The sequence below is a fragment of the Acomys minous genome (genome assembly GCF_964271855.1).
Source record: "Acomys minous genome assembly, chromosome: 7".
In the NCBI taxonomy this organism is placed as follows: domain Eukaryota; kingdom Metazoa; phylum Chordata; class Mammalia; order Rodentia; family Muridae; genus Acomys; species Acomys minous.
In genome coordinates, this window is record NC_140488.1 from 50639190 (window position 1) to 50653122 (window position 13933).

General features: G+C 43.2%; 2 protein-coding genes across 4 annotated transcripts in view; both read right to left on the reverse strand.

The window, feature by feature from the left end:
* Positions 1-13933, reverse strand: part of DRP2 (dystrophin related protein 2) — a 49965-nt gene that overhangs the window by 26218 nt on the left and 9814 nt on the right. For 2 of the 3 annotated variants that reach the window (XM_084789852.1, XM_084789853.1), the window contains exons 3-4: positions 6305-6482; positions 1742-1905 (exon numbers count right to left, since the gene is read on the reverse strand). In XM_084789852.1, the coding sequence (XP_084645978.1) occupies positions 1742-1905; positions 6305-6421 (281 nt within the window). In that variant the 5' untranslated portion in view covers positions 6422-6482. Of the gene's footprint in view, positions 1-1741; positions 1906-3343; positions 3530-6304; positions 6483-13933 lie in introns of those variants that run through there. The other variant, XM_084789854.1, reaches the window with a different exon arrangement.
* The window catches only part of CENPI (centromere protein I), a 111186-nt gene continuing 103712 nt past the window's right edge, over positions 6460-13933 (reverse strand). Inside the window, exon 22 of the mRNA XM_084789857.1 lies at positions 6460-6482. Coding sequence (XP_084645983.1) covers positions 6475-6482 — 8 coding nt within the window. The 3' untranslated portion in view covers positions 6460-6474. The remainder of the gene's footprint in view (positions 6483-13933) is intronic.

The window sequence follows — 13933 nt, forward strand, 5'->3', positions numbered from 1 at the left end:
ATTGAGTCCTCTTTTTAAGTGGCAAGATCTATTTCTCCCAACTATATGGAGCTTTAATATACAAAATGGATTCAAAGGAACTGCTCTATATGAAGTGGTGGGAGGTGTGATGGACATTCCTGAGGTTCCCCCACATGGGGTACAGTAGTAAAAACAGTGGTAGGGAGCTATCCTATATGAATATGGTTTAAAACATCACCTTATGGATCTTTGTCATTTCATGGCCAGCATCAGGCTGGGAAAGGGAAGAAACTGAGCGAGGATATTAGGGGTGACAGCCATCTAGGAGTCTTGCCCTGACAGAATCCAAATCACAGCAATCTGCTCAGCCACACGAGATGCCCTGTGCATGAGGGAATGCTGTCCGTGGGAAGGGTGGGGCAGAGGATTGAATATGGGCATGAGCCAGAGCAAGGATGCACACAAATCTCAGCAGCCCAAAGGGACTCAGAAGATGACAGAAGCATCGGCTTCAGGCTGAGAATACAGAAGAAAGTATTTGTGTTCTGTAATCATTATGTCTGTTTCCCCATCCAGCCACCCCCGCCCCACCGACTACCAAATGAAATGTGGGCTAAGGTGTAATGGTAGGAGTTGGAGGCTGGTAAAGCAAGGCTTGGTACAGCTATTTAAGCCCATTCCTTTTAGATGGCACTAACAGTTATCTTTGTCCACTGTTTCCCTATACCTGGGGGGGAAACCCTTTTCAAAATCACTGTATCAACTAATTCTTACAATCTTATGGGGTTCATAACCGCAGACGTAAGTGACTGACATGGAGCTGTGATTTGAAACCAGGTTTATCTGACTGTACAACCTGCTTTCTTTCCGTTTTTCTATAGTGCCTCACGTCACCACAGACCCCAGAAGCCGTGAATTTGGGATTTGATGGTAGGAAAGAGAGATTATAAAAGAATGAGGCACACACAGAAGGGCAGAAAGGAAACAACATAGAAATTGTATTTAGGCTCTTACTTTAGGCACCTACCCAAGCTGACAACGCATGGACAGGAGTGGAGGACATAAAAATATGCAAGGGGGCTGGAATGCGGCTCAGTTGGTGGAGTGCTTGCCGAGCATGCATGAAGTTTGATTTCTATGACCACATAAATATTGTACTTTATGCCTGTAATCCAAGGACTCAGGAGGCAGAAATACGAGAATCAGGAGTTCCAGGTCCTCAGCTACATAGTGACTTTAATGGCAGTCTGGGATACATGAGAGCCTGTCTCTAAACAAATAAATTAAACAAAATACAATAAAGAGGTGGGATTATACAGATGAACCCCTCCAAAGGCCGGCAGCGGTGAGGAAGAGGAGATAGGAACAATTATTTCATTTGTATTTACATACCAATACATTTCCACTTAGAAAGCATTTTCATGTGTTATTTGAATGTTCATGATAACACTGTGAGGTGTGGAGGACAGCTATGATTTATTGCTCCACTTATTTCTTTTTCTGAAAAAAGAAATAACCGAACCAATGAAGCCAGGTGTTGGTGGTAAACCTGGCACTAGAGAGGTAAAGGCAAGGTGATTCCAAAGTTCAAGGCCAGTCTGCACTCTACAGAGAGTTCCCAGCCAGCCTACACTGAAATCTCAGAACAGAACAAAACCAAGTGGAAAGAAGTCGATATGCTGATGGGGGGAGGAGGGCACACAAAATTGCAACAACAAATGGAGCCCAATAGTGTACCAGGCAACTCCTAAAGTCACTGTTTCTAGGGGTTAGTTCTTACCGGAGGCTGTGAGACTTCTTTTTTATTTCATTCCAACACAGATTCATGGCTGATGGTTCCAGGGGCCCAATGGCTCCAACAGACCCGTTCAAGAGCTTTGGACTTAGGCAGGGATCCCTGGCACCATCCCAAGGAGGTGCAGGAGTGGTGACCGCAGCTCTAACCTGCACAGAGACACAGATATTCAGTGGTCCTTGGAGTTCTATACAAAGCTAATTGTGAGGCAAGAATGAACAAGAGGAGAAAAAGACTGGCTCTGGGGTCCAGGCATCCTATCCTATTTTTGTGAGGGCGTGGATTCAAGGGAGTGGGCTGCCAAAGGACTCTAGGGTCCCACTCACTGGCAAGACTTCTCTTGGGACGAGGGTGAGACTTAGAAGTGCAGAGCGCTGCTATTGTTACTTCCCTCCTGTTAGAAATGTTGCCATGATGCTCTGGCGTTCAGTAAGAAGCTTCAAGGGTTAGCCCAAACGTGAACAACCACAGCATTCAAATAGAGCTATAGGCTGGGCGCAGTGGCGCACGCCTTTAATCCCAGCACTCGGGAATTAGAAAGAGGCAGATCTCTGTGAGGCCAGCCTGGTCTACAAGGAGAGTTCCAGGACAGCCAAGGCTACATAGAAAAACCCTATCTCGAAAAACAAAGAAAACAAAACAAAAACTGAGCTATAGACTCAATACACAGGGGTTCACACCCAAGCTTTTGAAAATACATCTGAGGGGCTGTCCCACAAAGATTCTGAGAAGAAGCAGGTAAGCCAAGAGAAGTAACCAGTTCCCTGTAGCCTACTTTCCAAACGGATCTAGGCCTTTGAAGTCACCTTCAGCCAGTTAGAACCCACTCTTCAAACTATAGTCAAGCAGCCTGGAGATCTTCCCAAAGGATACTGGTCAGAAAGGTGAACACAGACTGAGAAAGAGCTTTAAGCAAACATTCTGGAGTTTGCACTAAAAAGGACTCTTACAATGTCAGCAGTCTTGACGTTTGCTAAACTGTAGCTTGGGTTCTCAGCTTCATACTCTACTGTTGCTGTCCTGGGCACTGGTAAGGTCCATTAAGTGTACCGGTGGGTCTGCGGTCTAGTTGATCAAATCACCCATGATAAGCACAGTGCTGGGGATACCCAGCCAATAGGCAGTAGAGGATGGAGGGAGGAGGGGAGTTGTAGGAGGGAATCTTTTTTGAGCTCATCCACCTTACCCAAGGAGACTCCCATGCCTGCCTGCAGGTATACTTGCATCACCCCTAGAGGCTGGGACTCTCAAGTCTTCTCTTCATCTTTTTTTTTTTTTTCATTTTTCGAGACAAGGTTTCTCTGTGTAGTCTTGGCTGTCCTGGACTCACCTTGTAGACCAGGCTGGCCTTGAACTCACAGTGATCCGCCTGTCTCTGCCTCCCGAGTGCTGGGATTAACGATGTGTGCCACCATTCCTAAAATCATACTTCTTACAAGAGTCCCCAGGCAGTTCAGACACTAACCAGGCCAGTAAAACCACAGCTCACCACCAGAACATGTGAAGAAAGTAAGGGAGCTGCCAACTTTGGAGCAACAAGCTGCAGACTCACGCCCCCCACCTCTGCACCCTGTGTGCTGACCCTACCTGTGCTGCCTGCAGAGTCCATGGCAGGACCAAGGAGTTCCATGATTTTTTCCCTCACTAGGAATCTGGAGCCTGCAGGATCTTGAGGAGCTCTGAGCAAGCTTGCTCAGGGAGGCAGACAGAGCTGAGCCAGGCTAGGAGGCGGGGGCTGCTACCCTGTTTGTTTACTGACCCCCCAGGAATCCGAAGGGGGTGGCCCGGTCAGAGCCTACCCAGTGAATCAGAGCTTTGTTGGGGGGAATTCCGGCTAGCTCCCAGGCTGGCAAGGGTGGCAGGAGTGGGACTGGACATTCCGTGGTGCTGAGCAGGGGTGTGGAGAGGGCAGCTCCTGTTGACTAACTTTCCCTTTCTGTGGAAGACACAAAACACTCACTGCCTCCAGGTCCAGCCCTGCTCTGAAGTGGACAACCTCAGCAATAAAGTCTTGGAGGCAATTTTTTACAAGGCCCAATAGAAGGAAGACAAGCTTTGGAAATAAGCCTTGCTCTGAACTAAGTGAGCTTCCTCAGTGGCAGGGAGGAATGTGTGTGGCACACTTGGGGACAGGGTCATGGAATGTTGCATTGGAAAGCTGGGGTAGTAGCATCCCTCCCCATTTGATTATCTTCCATGAGTGCAGAGACCAAAAGATTCACTGGAAACCACTATGAAAACAAGGCAGTGCTTTGCCCTGCCTGTGAGCGAGGGGGGCGGGGGTGCGGAGGAGGTGGGGTTGGAGGGGGGGTTGGGGCACGAGCCAGGAGTGATAGACCTCTGTACCCTAGGGACAGAGTGAGGGGCTCTGGGCATCTCTCTAGTCAATTAAAGGTAGCAGCTCCATGAAGAGAGCCAGGGAAGGAGACACTCCTGAGTCAAGTCTGTGCTATACTGGATGGGATTGAGGGATGCCCTTTCTATTAAGCCAGTGAGTGAGGGGCAGAGCCTCTATTGGAAATGACTACTAGTTTTCCTCTTTAGTAGACTTTCCTGAAGAAAAAAGAAAAGGTTCACATTCCGGAGCTCAGCCCCCAGCCTTGAGCACTTTCGGAAAACACTATGTTTATACCAAAAAGGGTTCTGTTCCCATCCTTCTTTATCTCCCACAGTCTTCTAGGCTTTCCACAGTTCCACATTGTTTCCATGCTCAGGTCCACCTACAGGAATAGCTGCATCAGCTGCCTGGCCCTTTCAAGAGGCCTGAGTGAAGCCAACTGGGCTGGCTGGCTGGAGGACGGCAGGGGATGACAAGCCAAGAGTGGGGAGGAGTTTCTAGCTACAGGCATTACTTGTGTGAGAATAATTGAGCTAAGGCCAGTGTCACAAAGTCCTTTGGAGTGGGAATGCCCCAGAGTTGGAAACAGCCCTTTGTGACCCAGCCGTGACCAAGCTGTCCTGGCTGTGCTCTGGGGGAAGAAAACACATTGGCGCCATCGTTGTTAGCCTTTCATCTCCTTCAGCACTCGTTTCTTCTTAGTATCCTAACCCCCACACAGCTCCCACATTGGTCTCTAGAGCCATGTTCTCCCCTCACTTTCCCTCTGAAGAGTGCCAGGGACATTTTACAAGCAAATTATGAAGAGGAATTATTTTCTTTCCCTTTGCCCAGCAGCTGCTTTCTCTTTCTGGTTTTGGCAGATGTTTGCTGCTCATGGCCCATGCACAAAACTCTATCCATACCTCAGACCCTTGAGGTATGAGGACAGGAAGGAAGAAAAATGGCATCAAAGCAGAAAAGAGACAGTGCCATTCCGTTCACAAGCACACACGAAAGCCCTCGCGCCCCCTGCCCACGTAGGGAAGCTTGTTGGATGTAGAGAGGCAGTGGGCAAATGGAGGGCTTTGGGGAAGATTCAGGCTTCTCAGTCCCTCAACACTGTGAGAGCCACACCCCAAGGAAGAGGCAGATTACTGGGAGATTCTAACTTGACCCTGGCTTTAAGAACATATTGCAGGCAGCAATTTCTCCCTGGCTAAATAAAAAAGAAAGAAAAAGAAAGAAAGAAAGAAAGAAAGAAAGAAAGAAAGAAAGAAAGAAAGAAAGAAAAGGAAGAAGAAAGGCCTGACTCTCATTACTCTCTGGACCTTTACTTTTCCTTATTTAGCTTTTCCCAAATGATTTCTATAACACTTCTCCCCTCCCCTTCTCTCTTGTTTTAGTGCCTCTATTCTCCCTATAGATTCACCTGTTATCTGTGACTCTAGAAGTGACTCAGAACTGCAGTTCCTCTGTGACTCTCCAGGGTACAGAGCACTTTACACCCCCACAGTCTCTAGACCCCAACGCATTGCAGGGAAAACACAAGTATTCCTGTTTCTTCCTCTTTTCCAGCCAAGGTCCCCTGGACTTCCTCCCTCATTGTCAAGAAAGGTGGGTTCTTTCTCTCTCTAGAATACTACATCTCACCCATTTGCCAATACACACACACACACACACACACACACACACACACACACTCACATGCACGCGCACACACACACACTGCCACTAGCACCATCATCACATCACCATACTCCTAGAGGATAAGAGGGAGGCAAGTATGAAGCTTGTGGACTTCTGAGCAGAGATGATCCAGGAGATGCAAGGAAGACTAGGAACTTGAGAAGAGTCAATAGAGAAAGAGAGACCAGGAGAATGTAAAGTACACTACCCAGAAACCAAGGCCAGGGAAAGATCTCACCTCGCCCTAGACCATGCCTTGAAGAATCATGTTCTTTTGGTACCTTTCCAAACCTATAACCCTCAGAAAGTTAGCATGGGATTGGTCCCCATTGGTCATAACGGGCCATTGGATTGCCTAGCCAGACATCTTTCTTTGCTGCATGTCCCCCATTAACGATCTCATGGCTGATGGGCTGCAGGAGGCTCTGTGCTTATCTAAGTGTTTTCACATACACATGAATATCCTTAGGAAGTACAGGTATCACATATGTTCACACACACTGTCTTTTTACACAGGCCTTTTTTTCCTGATGGACACTTACCTGAGGCTGGGGGCAGGTGTTTCGGAGACTACTACTGTGATGAAACCTATCAGCAGCACGCCACTCATGACATCGTGGGAGGGTGTAAGGGCATCCCTGCATGACCAAAGGTTGCATCAGAACCAAGGCTCATGGAGGGGGAGGCTTGGCAGTCGACCAACTGCAGAGCATCAAGCACCTGCAAGAGGAAGAAGAGATTTAGAGATAAGACTAGAAAAAGCCAATGACGTCAGCACCTCCTAACACTGCAGAGACCAGCTAGCCATGCAGATAAGTATCTACAGCTAACTGACCTACACAATAAGCTACTGTGTGCCATCACAGATTAATTATTAGCCAAGGAAATCCTTATTGATACCTATTATGCTTTGTGCTAACGTCACAAAGATGAGTTACTCTGAGATAAGTTAGAGAAGCAGCTAGGTAAGCTAATGATTATAATAAAATTCTCATGTGTCAAACACTATAATTAAGGCTAGACTAGGTTAGAGGAGCACAAAGCATAGCCAAGACCACCCAGATTCAGAGAGACTGCATTAGACGACCAAGGAAGATAGATCAGTCAGTTAAGTGCTTGCTACATAAGCATGAGGGCTTTAATTTGATCCCCAGAACACACGATTTTAAAAATGTGCGCATGATAGCATGTGCTCATAATCTCAACACTGGGGAGGGGAGACAGGCAGATCCCTTGGACACTCCAGCTAACCAGCCTTGCATACTTGGTGAGCTTCAGGCCAATGAGAGACTCTGTCTCCAAAAAAGGAGGCTCCTGAGGTTGACCTCTGGCTTCTATAGAGATGCAAGCACTTAAGCACATGCTCCTGCAATACACATGCACATGCACACATGCTCATACTCACACACACACACACACACCTCAAAGATACTGCATTTGAGATAAGCATTGAAGACAGAGTAGTTTGTCTATGTAGAAAAGGTGAGAAAGGGAGAAGGGCATTCATTGTTGACCCACCACGTTAACATTTATGTCATAAAAAAAGAAAATCATATTAAGGTAACCATGAGTTCAGTGTAGCTAGAGTTTAGGAGACACAGAGAGGGAAAAGACATAGTGCCTGCTCCAAGGAGTTCACACACAGAGAAAACAAACAGGGAGACTAAAGGCCATAAAGTGTTCTGCACATTAATATTAAAACTAGCGATGGGATGGAGTAAAGAAAGAGATGAGGACAGGGTGAGTTCTCCCCAGATATGCAAAGAAAATTTCCCTAGAGGAAATGCACTTTAAATGAATCATGAAAGAGAAATGGGGTTGCATTACGTTTAAAAAAAAAAAAGCATTTTCCAAACTAAAACAAAAAATGTAGTGTGAGGGGGAAAAAAAAAAGAGAGATAGGTGCCAGATTGGGCCATGCCCTGAATGACAAACAAAAGATTCTAGCTTTTATCTTTTAGACAACAAGGAGGCACCGAAGATTTTAAGCATGGCCAGGTTTTCCTCTGTTTGCCTTGTGTGGTGACTCTCCCAGGGGAAGCTAGTATATAAAAAAATAGGTAGGCAGGATGTGTGAGCAGACAGGAAGCTTTGAGATAAATATTTGGGACTCAGTGGCCAATTGGTTGTGAAAGGTAAAGGAGGTGAAGGAGTCAAAAGTTCTAATTTGGGATCTAGGTAAGGAACATTGCCAAGAGCAACTGCCGGAGTACAGGAAAAAGAACACCTTCAGTGCGGTAAAGGGTGAGGGCGATGCTACATAATCAGCTTTGCTGGAGTGCTCAGCAAAGACACATCAGGATTGATGAGCTTTGAAAAGGAGATATGTGAGCAAAAAAATGAGATGCACAAGCCAAGTGTTGGCTTAATAAATGTACACAACACGAGGATAAGCAGCAAAGTTGATAACTTGCAAATGATAAAGGTGATCTTTTTAAACATGTGGCCAAACAAACCCTCCTCCAAAGGAGAAAACGCAATAAGCTTTAGTTCCTGATGGTGATGATTAAATAGTGACTGGTTTTTAGACTCCATTCCACCAGTTCCCAACATTTTATATATAAAGGTCCCTTTATAAGATGGAGAAAAAAAAAGTCTCACTTCACCCACTCACACCCACAATAGTATCTGTACTTTTAGAACTTACAGAATGAGGAAAAACATGTAACACATTTAGACATCTGTAGACTTCCTGCATCAAGTACCCTTCTTTCTTCTTCAAGGGTCCCTGGTCCCAAAATGGAGGGCTATTATAGATCTGAGTTTTGTAGTACGAAAGACACTTGGTCATAGTTAAAAATTCCTGGCAATTATACAACTACAACTTTCTACCCACAAAGAGATTTCCCAAAGGATGGCTGAAAATATGACTCCCCCTAAAAGATACCAAAAGAAAAAGATCAGATGAAATATAATGTACTGCATTTTGTGTGGTGGTGCAGCCTTTAACACCAGAACTCAGGAGGCAGAGAACTCTGAAGAGTTCAATGGTAGCCTTATCTACATAGTGAGTTCTAGTCCAAAATATTTTTTATTTTGTTGAATTCACAAGTACTTCATGCTTTTAAAATTCAAAAGAATTTTTCCTGTGGTGCAGGAATCCAGAGACTTCTGCATACTAGGCAAGATCTATATTGCTGAACCACATTTCTAGCCCTTAAAAACTTTTTCATTTGAAAATTATTTATTTATTCACTTACGTGTAGTGCACAGAGCAGGGCTCAAGGCCTTCAAGTGCTAGGCAACAGGTATACCATTGAGCCTTCATGTACAGTCTTTACAGAGAACTGGAAAATGTGAAATAAATTGTAGGATGAAACTGAAAATAAGCTGCCATATTACCACAACCCAGAGATCACCATTACTATCAGACGGAAAGATGTAGTACTTTGTCTTTGAAAAATAAATATTGGTAAGTTACAGGTGATCTCTAGGACCTGTGTTGTGGTTTGAATAGAAATGGCCCCCATAGTCTCATGTGTTTGAAAGCTTGGCCCATAGGCCATAAACACTATTTATTAGGAGGTGTGGCCTTATTGGAGTAGGTGTGGCCTTGATGGAGGAAGTGTGTCACTGTGGGGAGCAGGCGTTGGGTGTCAGAAACTCAAGCCAGCTCTCTTCCTGCTGCCTGTGGATCAAGATGTAGTGCTCTCGGCCCCTTCTCCAGTACCATGTCTGCCTGCATGCCAACATGCTTCCTGCATGACAACGATGGACTAAAGCTCTGAACTTAAGCCAGCCCCCATTAAATGTTTTTCTTTTTACGAGTTGCTGTGGTCAGAGTGTCTCTTCACAGCAATAGAACCCTAACTAAGGCAGCATGAAACTGATTGCAAGTAACCAGGTGGAAGAGGAGTCAGAATTAACTAAAAACAGCCTGTTTCAAAGAGAGGAGAGGAAGCGCTTTGGAAAGCCATGAAGGTAGTGAGTGAGCATAAGCCTGGAAAGTGCACAGAAAACAAAAAGCATTGCACCAACTAGAGGTGCTCTAAACTGGACAAACTGCAGCCGTGTGGCTCTCTGATGAAGGGAAGGGAAGCAGAACTCCCATCCACAGTCACTTTGTTCTCTCCTCTCTGGCTTGTCTTAGGGAACTGAGCCCTTCAAAGAAGGCTGTTCAATCAAAATATCTCCAAGTAAAATTTAACAAGAGACACGCAGACAGCAGATGTGCAAATCTAATCTCAGAGACTCAAGAAACACGAAAAAGCAAGGCAACATGACTCACCCCAAGGAGCAAAGCTCCTCAGTTACTGAACTAAAAGATAAAGGAAATGAGTTTCAAACCTTTGCCAGTAAAGATGATCAGCTTAAAGAGGCTACAAAGTAACACATGATTCGAATCCAAGACTTATGCAAGAAAGCAGTAACATGGAGGGGAAGATCAGCAAGGAAGCAGAAAGTTTGAAAACAGGAAAAGATAGCATAGAGATGTTAGAAATGGGGCAAAATGGATGGTCTAATGCGAGTCAACCTGAGTGTGATAAAAGGGAAATACTCAGTAGAAGGAGAAAGCCAACTCTCAAAAATTACACCCCAATAAATTAATAAATTTAATAATAAAATGTTGTGTATGAATCAAAAATTTAAAAACTAGTGAAAAACATCATCAAGAGCAGCATAGCAGAAGTAAGAATATCAGCGATGGAGGTCAAGGTAAATGAAACACACTTTTTACAAGCAAACATCAATAAGAAAAAAGATTCATAGCACTCAGGAGGTCAAGGCAGGCAGATCTCAGTGAATTCAAGGCCAAACTAGTCCCCATAGTAAGTTCCAGGACATGTAGAGAAATCCTGCCTCAGAAAAACTAAAAACAAAAACAACAAAACAAAACAAAAAAACTAAAAACAAGCAAACCTAAAAATCCATAGGATAGGAGTTGGTACAAAAAAACAGAACATACTGAGAATCTATTTCCTAAAACAACAGCGTAAAAATCCCCCACTATAGAGAAATAAATGCAAATTCTGGAGGCATTTGGAACCCAAAATATGCATGATAAAGTAAGATCCTCTCCATGGCGGACTTAAGTCAAGATGTCAAAAATACAAACCTAAGAAAACATTTAAAAAGTTGTAAGGAAACTACCACTTACCTACAAAAGCAAACACATCACAAGACATCCCGCCTCTTAGCAGCAGCCCTAAAACTAACCAAAGGAGGAGGCGAAGGCATGTTAAGCTCTCTCTGCATGTAAGTAACTGCTAAAGTCCCAATCAAACCATGAATTCTAATAACCACTGAATGCTGTGGTTGAGGTCATTGGTTCTGACATCAGACCAGACCCAAAGTGAAATCTACACTCTCTGCCCACAGCGTGGCCTGGAGTACATTTACCTCTCGGAGTATCAGTGTTCTCTTCTGTAAAATTGGTATAGGAATCACACTGACCTTATGGAATTGTTCTAATTATTAAAATTAATCATGAATTTACACAGTTTAACATACTTCCTGGCAGTAGGAAGGTCATGACTCAGTGTAAGTTATAATTATCACTGTACACTATTTCATTGAATTTATTATACCATAATTTATTTTAACAGTTGGACATACATTTTTAGTTCTTCTGCTTTAGAATTCAAATCACAACGAACAACCTTGTGGATAATTTTGATTATCAGTATAATTTCCTGAAAGGAGGATTCCTGGAATAAAGGTTAAAAATACTAGTTTGGGGCTTATGTATTTAAAGCATCTTACAAAAAAGTTATATTGGTTTATACTACCACAAGCAGTGTAGGAGTGTGCCAGCTTCCTAGCACACTTGTCAACAGTATGTATTCTTATTTTTTTTTTTTACCAACTTTGGGAGCAAATCTTGCTTATTACTTTGCACTTCCGTAATCACTAGAAATATGGACCTGAACACACATTTGAGTAGTCACTTCCATTTCTTCTTTTGTGAACTATTTTGAGAGTAACTTCTTAACAAATACAGTCTAGTGACACTTGCCTGTAATCCTAGCATTGAGGAGGCAGAGGCAGGAAGATTGCCACAAGTTCAAGTCCAGCTTTTTCAATGAAGGAAGTGTCCAACCAACCAGGGCTACAGTGTGAAATCCTGGCTTTAAAACACAAAACAACAAAACAGAATTCTTTACATGTCAATGCTTTCCTTATTATTCTTCTACTAACCTGTCACCAGACTAAAATAAAATAAACCAAGGATTTAAAAAAAAATCATACCTGTTGGGTCGTGGTAGTGAAAGCCTTTAATCTCAGTACTCAAGAGGCAGAGGTAGGTGGATTGCTGTGAGTTCAAGGCCAGCCTGGTTTATATAGAGTTTCAGGACAGTCAGCACTACAAAAGAGAGAGTCCCTGTCTCAACCTTATTGCCCCCAAAATAATTCAAAGCTCTAATCATAGCATAGACAGAAAAAGAATTAACCCCTTCTGGTCCCAGCTTTGGAATCCTCTGTTTTCTCCCCTTTGTTCTAGGACTTTAAGTCATTTCACCTCTCTAAGCTTTATTTTTTAGATTTATTGTCCATTGACAATTTCATACACATGTGTAATGTATTTTGATCACATTCACTCCCTTTTACCCTTTCTCCTTCCTCTCCCTCCAGCTCCACTTCTCAGCAAATTCTCCTCCTACTTTTGCTTTGCCCTTTGCTTTGGTTTGTTGTTTGGAGGATCTCCATGAATTTAATTAGGGCTTTTTGCATAAACATAGGTGGGAGGTTATTTACTAGAGCGCAGGCAAGGAATCAGTGACTACAAGGCAAATAACCAGTGACTACACTACGGAATAAAATGACTCTTTCTCCCCCAGGCAACCATTAACTGCCAATAGTAACTCCCCGAGGAGGGATGGGGCTCTTGTGACCCTCCTCCATTTATGATTGAATACTGAAGAGCCTAGTCTTCTGAGGCCTTGTGTAGGTAGCCACAGCTGCTGTGTGTTCATGAGCACAATGGTTTAGGACTTATTTTGCTATTCTGTCAAATATAAGTGTTTAAGATTGGCAGGCATCAAAATACTATTATTCAGACTCTTTGTACAGCATGAACTTGAAGCCTCTTAAACTGTCTTTTGAGATCTTCTACCCATAAGCCAGGCACTGTGGTCCATGCCTATAATCTCTGCACTTAGGAGGAAGAGAGAAGGATGGAGAGTTCAAAGTCATTCTTGAGTACATAGCAGTTTGATATCAGCCTGAGATGAGTGAGACCCTGCCTCAAACAAAGAAATAAACAAAAGCAAGCACGCTAACAGAAATAAAGATTTTTAGTACAATTTGGCAAAGCTGTCCCAGCCAAAATTATAATTTCTTTTTCAGATGAACATACTGAGATATAATTGAACCTATAAGGGGTCCCTGATTGTGTGTGTGTGTGTGTGTGTGTGTGTGTGTGTGTGTGTGTGTGTGTGTGTGTGTAACTGGGATTATGTTTCATGCATGCTAAGCTAGTGCTCTATCATTAAGCTACATCCCTAGCCATTTTTATTTTTGAGACAGAGTTGTGCTGTTTATCAAACTGGCCTTGAAATTTAGATCTTTCTGTTTCAGCCTCCCAAGTAACCAAAATCATAGATATATGCCACTATATACAGTTAAAATAGGATTTCATAAAGTAAAAAACAAGAAATTAGCAAAGATGGTTAAGCTTCATTTGTTCACAAAAGTATGCCCTTATATTTGCAATAAAATATCTTTTGGAAGCATATAAGTAATGTTATCATTGGAGAAGGGAACTGCAGAGAAATTCTCTCTCAACTCCTTTCGATTTTTCTCCCTTAAAAAAAATAGTATGCTTTTTTAAAAACATATTTAAAATGTATGTGAAATATGTTGAATTATAATTATATCCCCATACAATGACAGACCAAGCTAAAAAATAAAATCATAATCCACACCATAAAATTCTCATATCACCAGTAGGAAATACGGATTCTATTTATTAACTTATTTATTTATTTATTTATTTATTTTTGTTTTTATGTGTATGAATGCTTGCTTGCATGTAAGTATGTGCATCATTGTTGTTCCTGATGCCCATGGAGGTCAGAATAGGTCATCAGATCCCCTGAGACTGGAGTTACCCACAGTTGTAAGCTCTATGTGAGTATTGGGAACTGCACCCAGGTCTCTGCAAGGTCAACAAGTGCTCTTCAAGCTTGGAAACATGGGTTTTAAACTCAATATTCTTTTATATTTTTTGA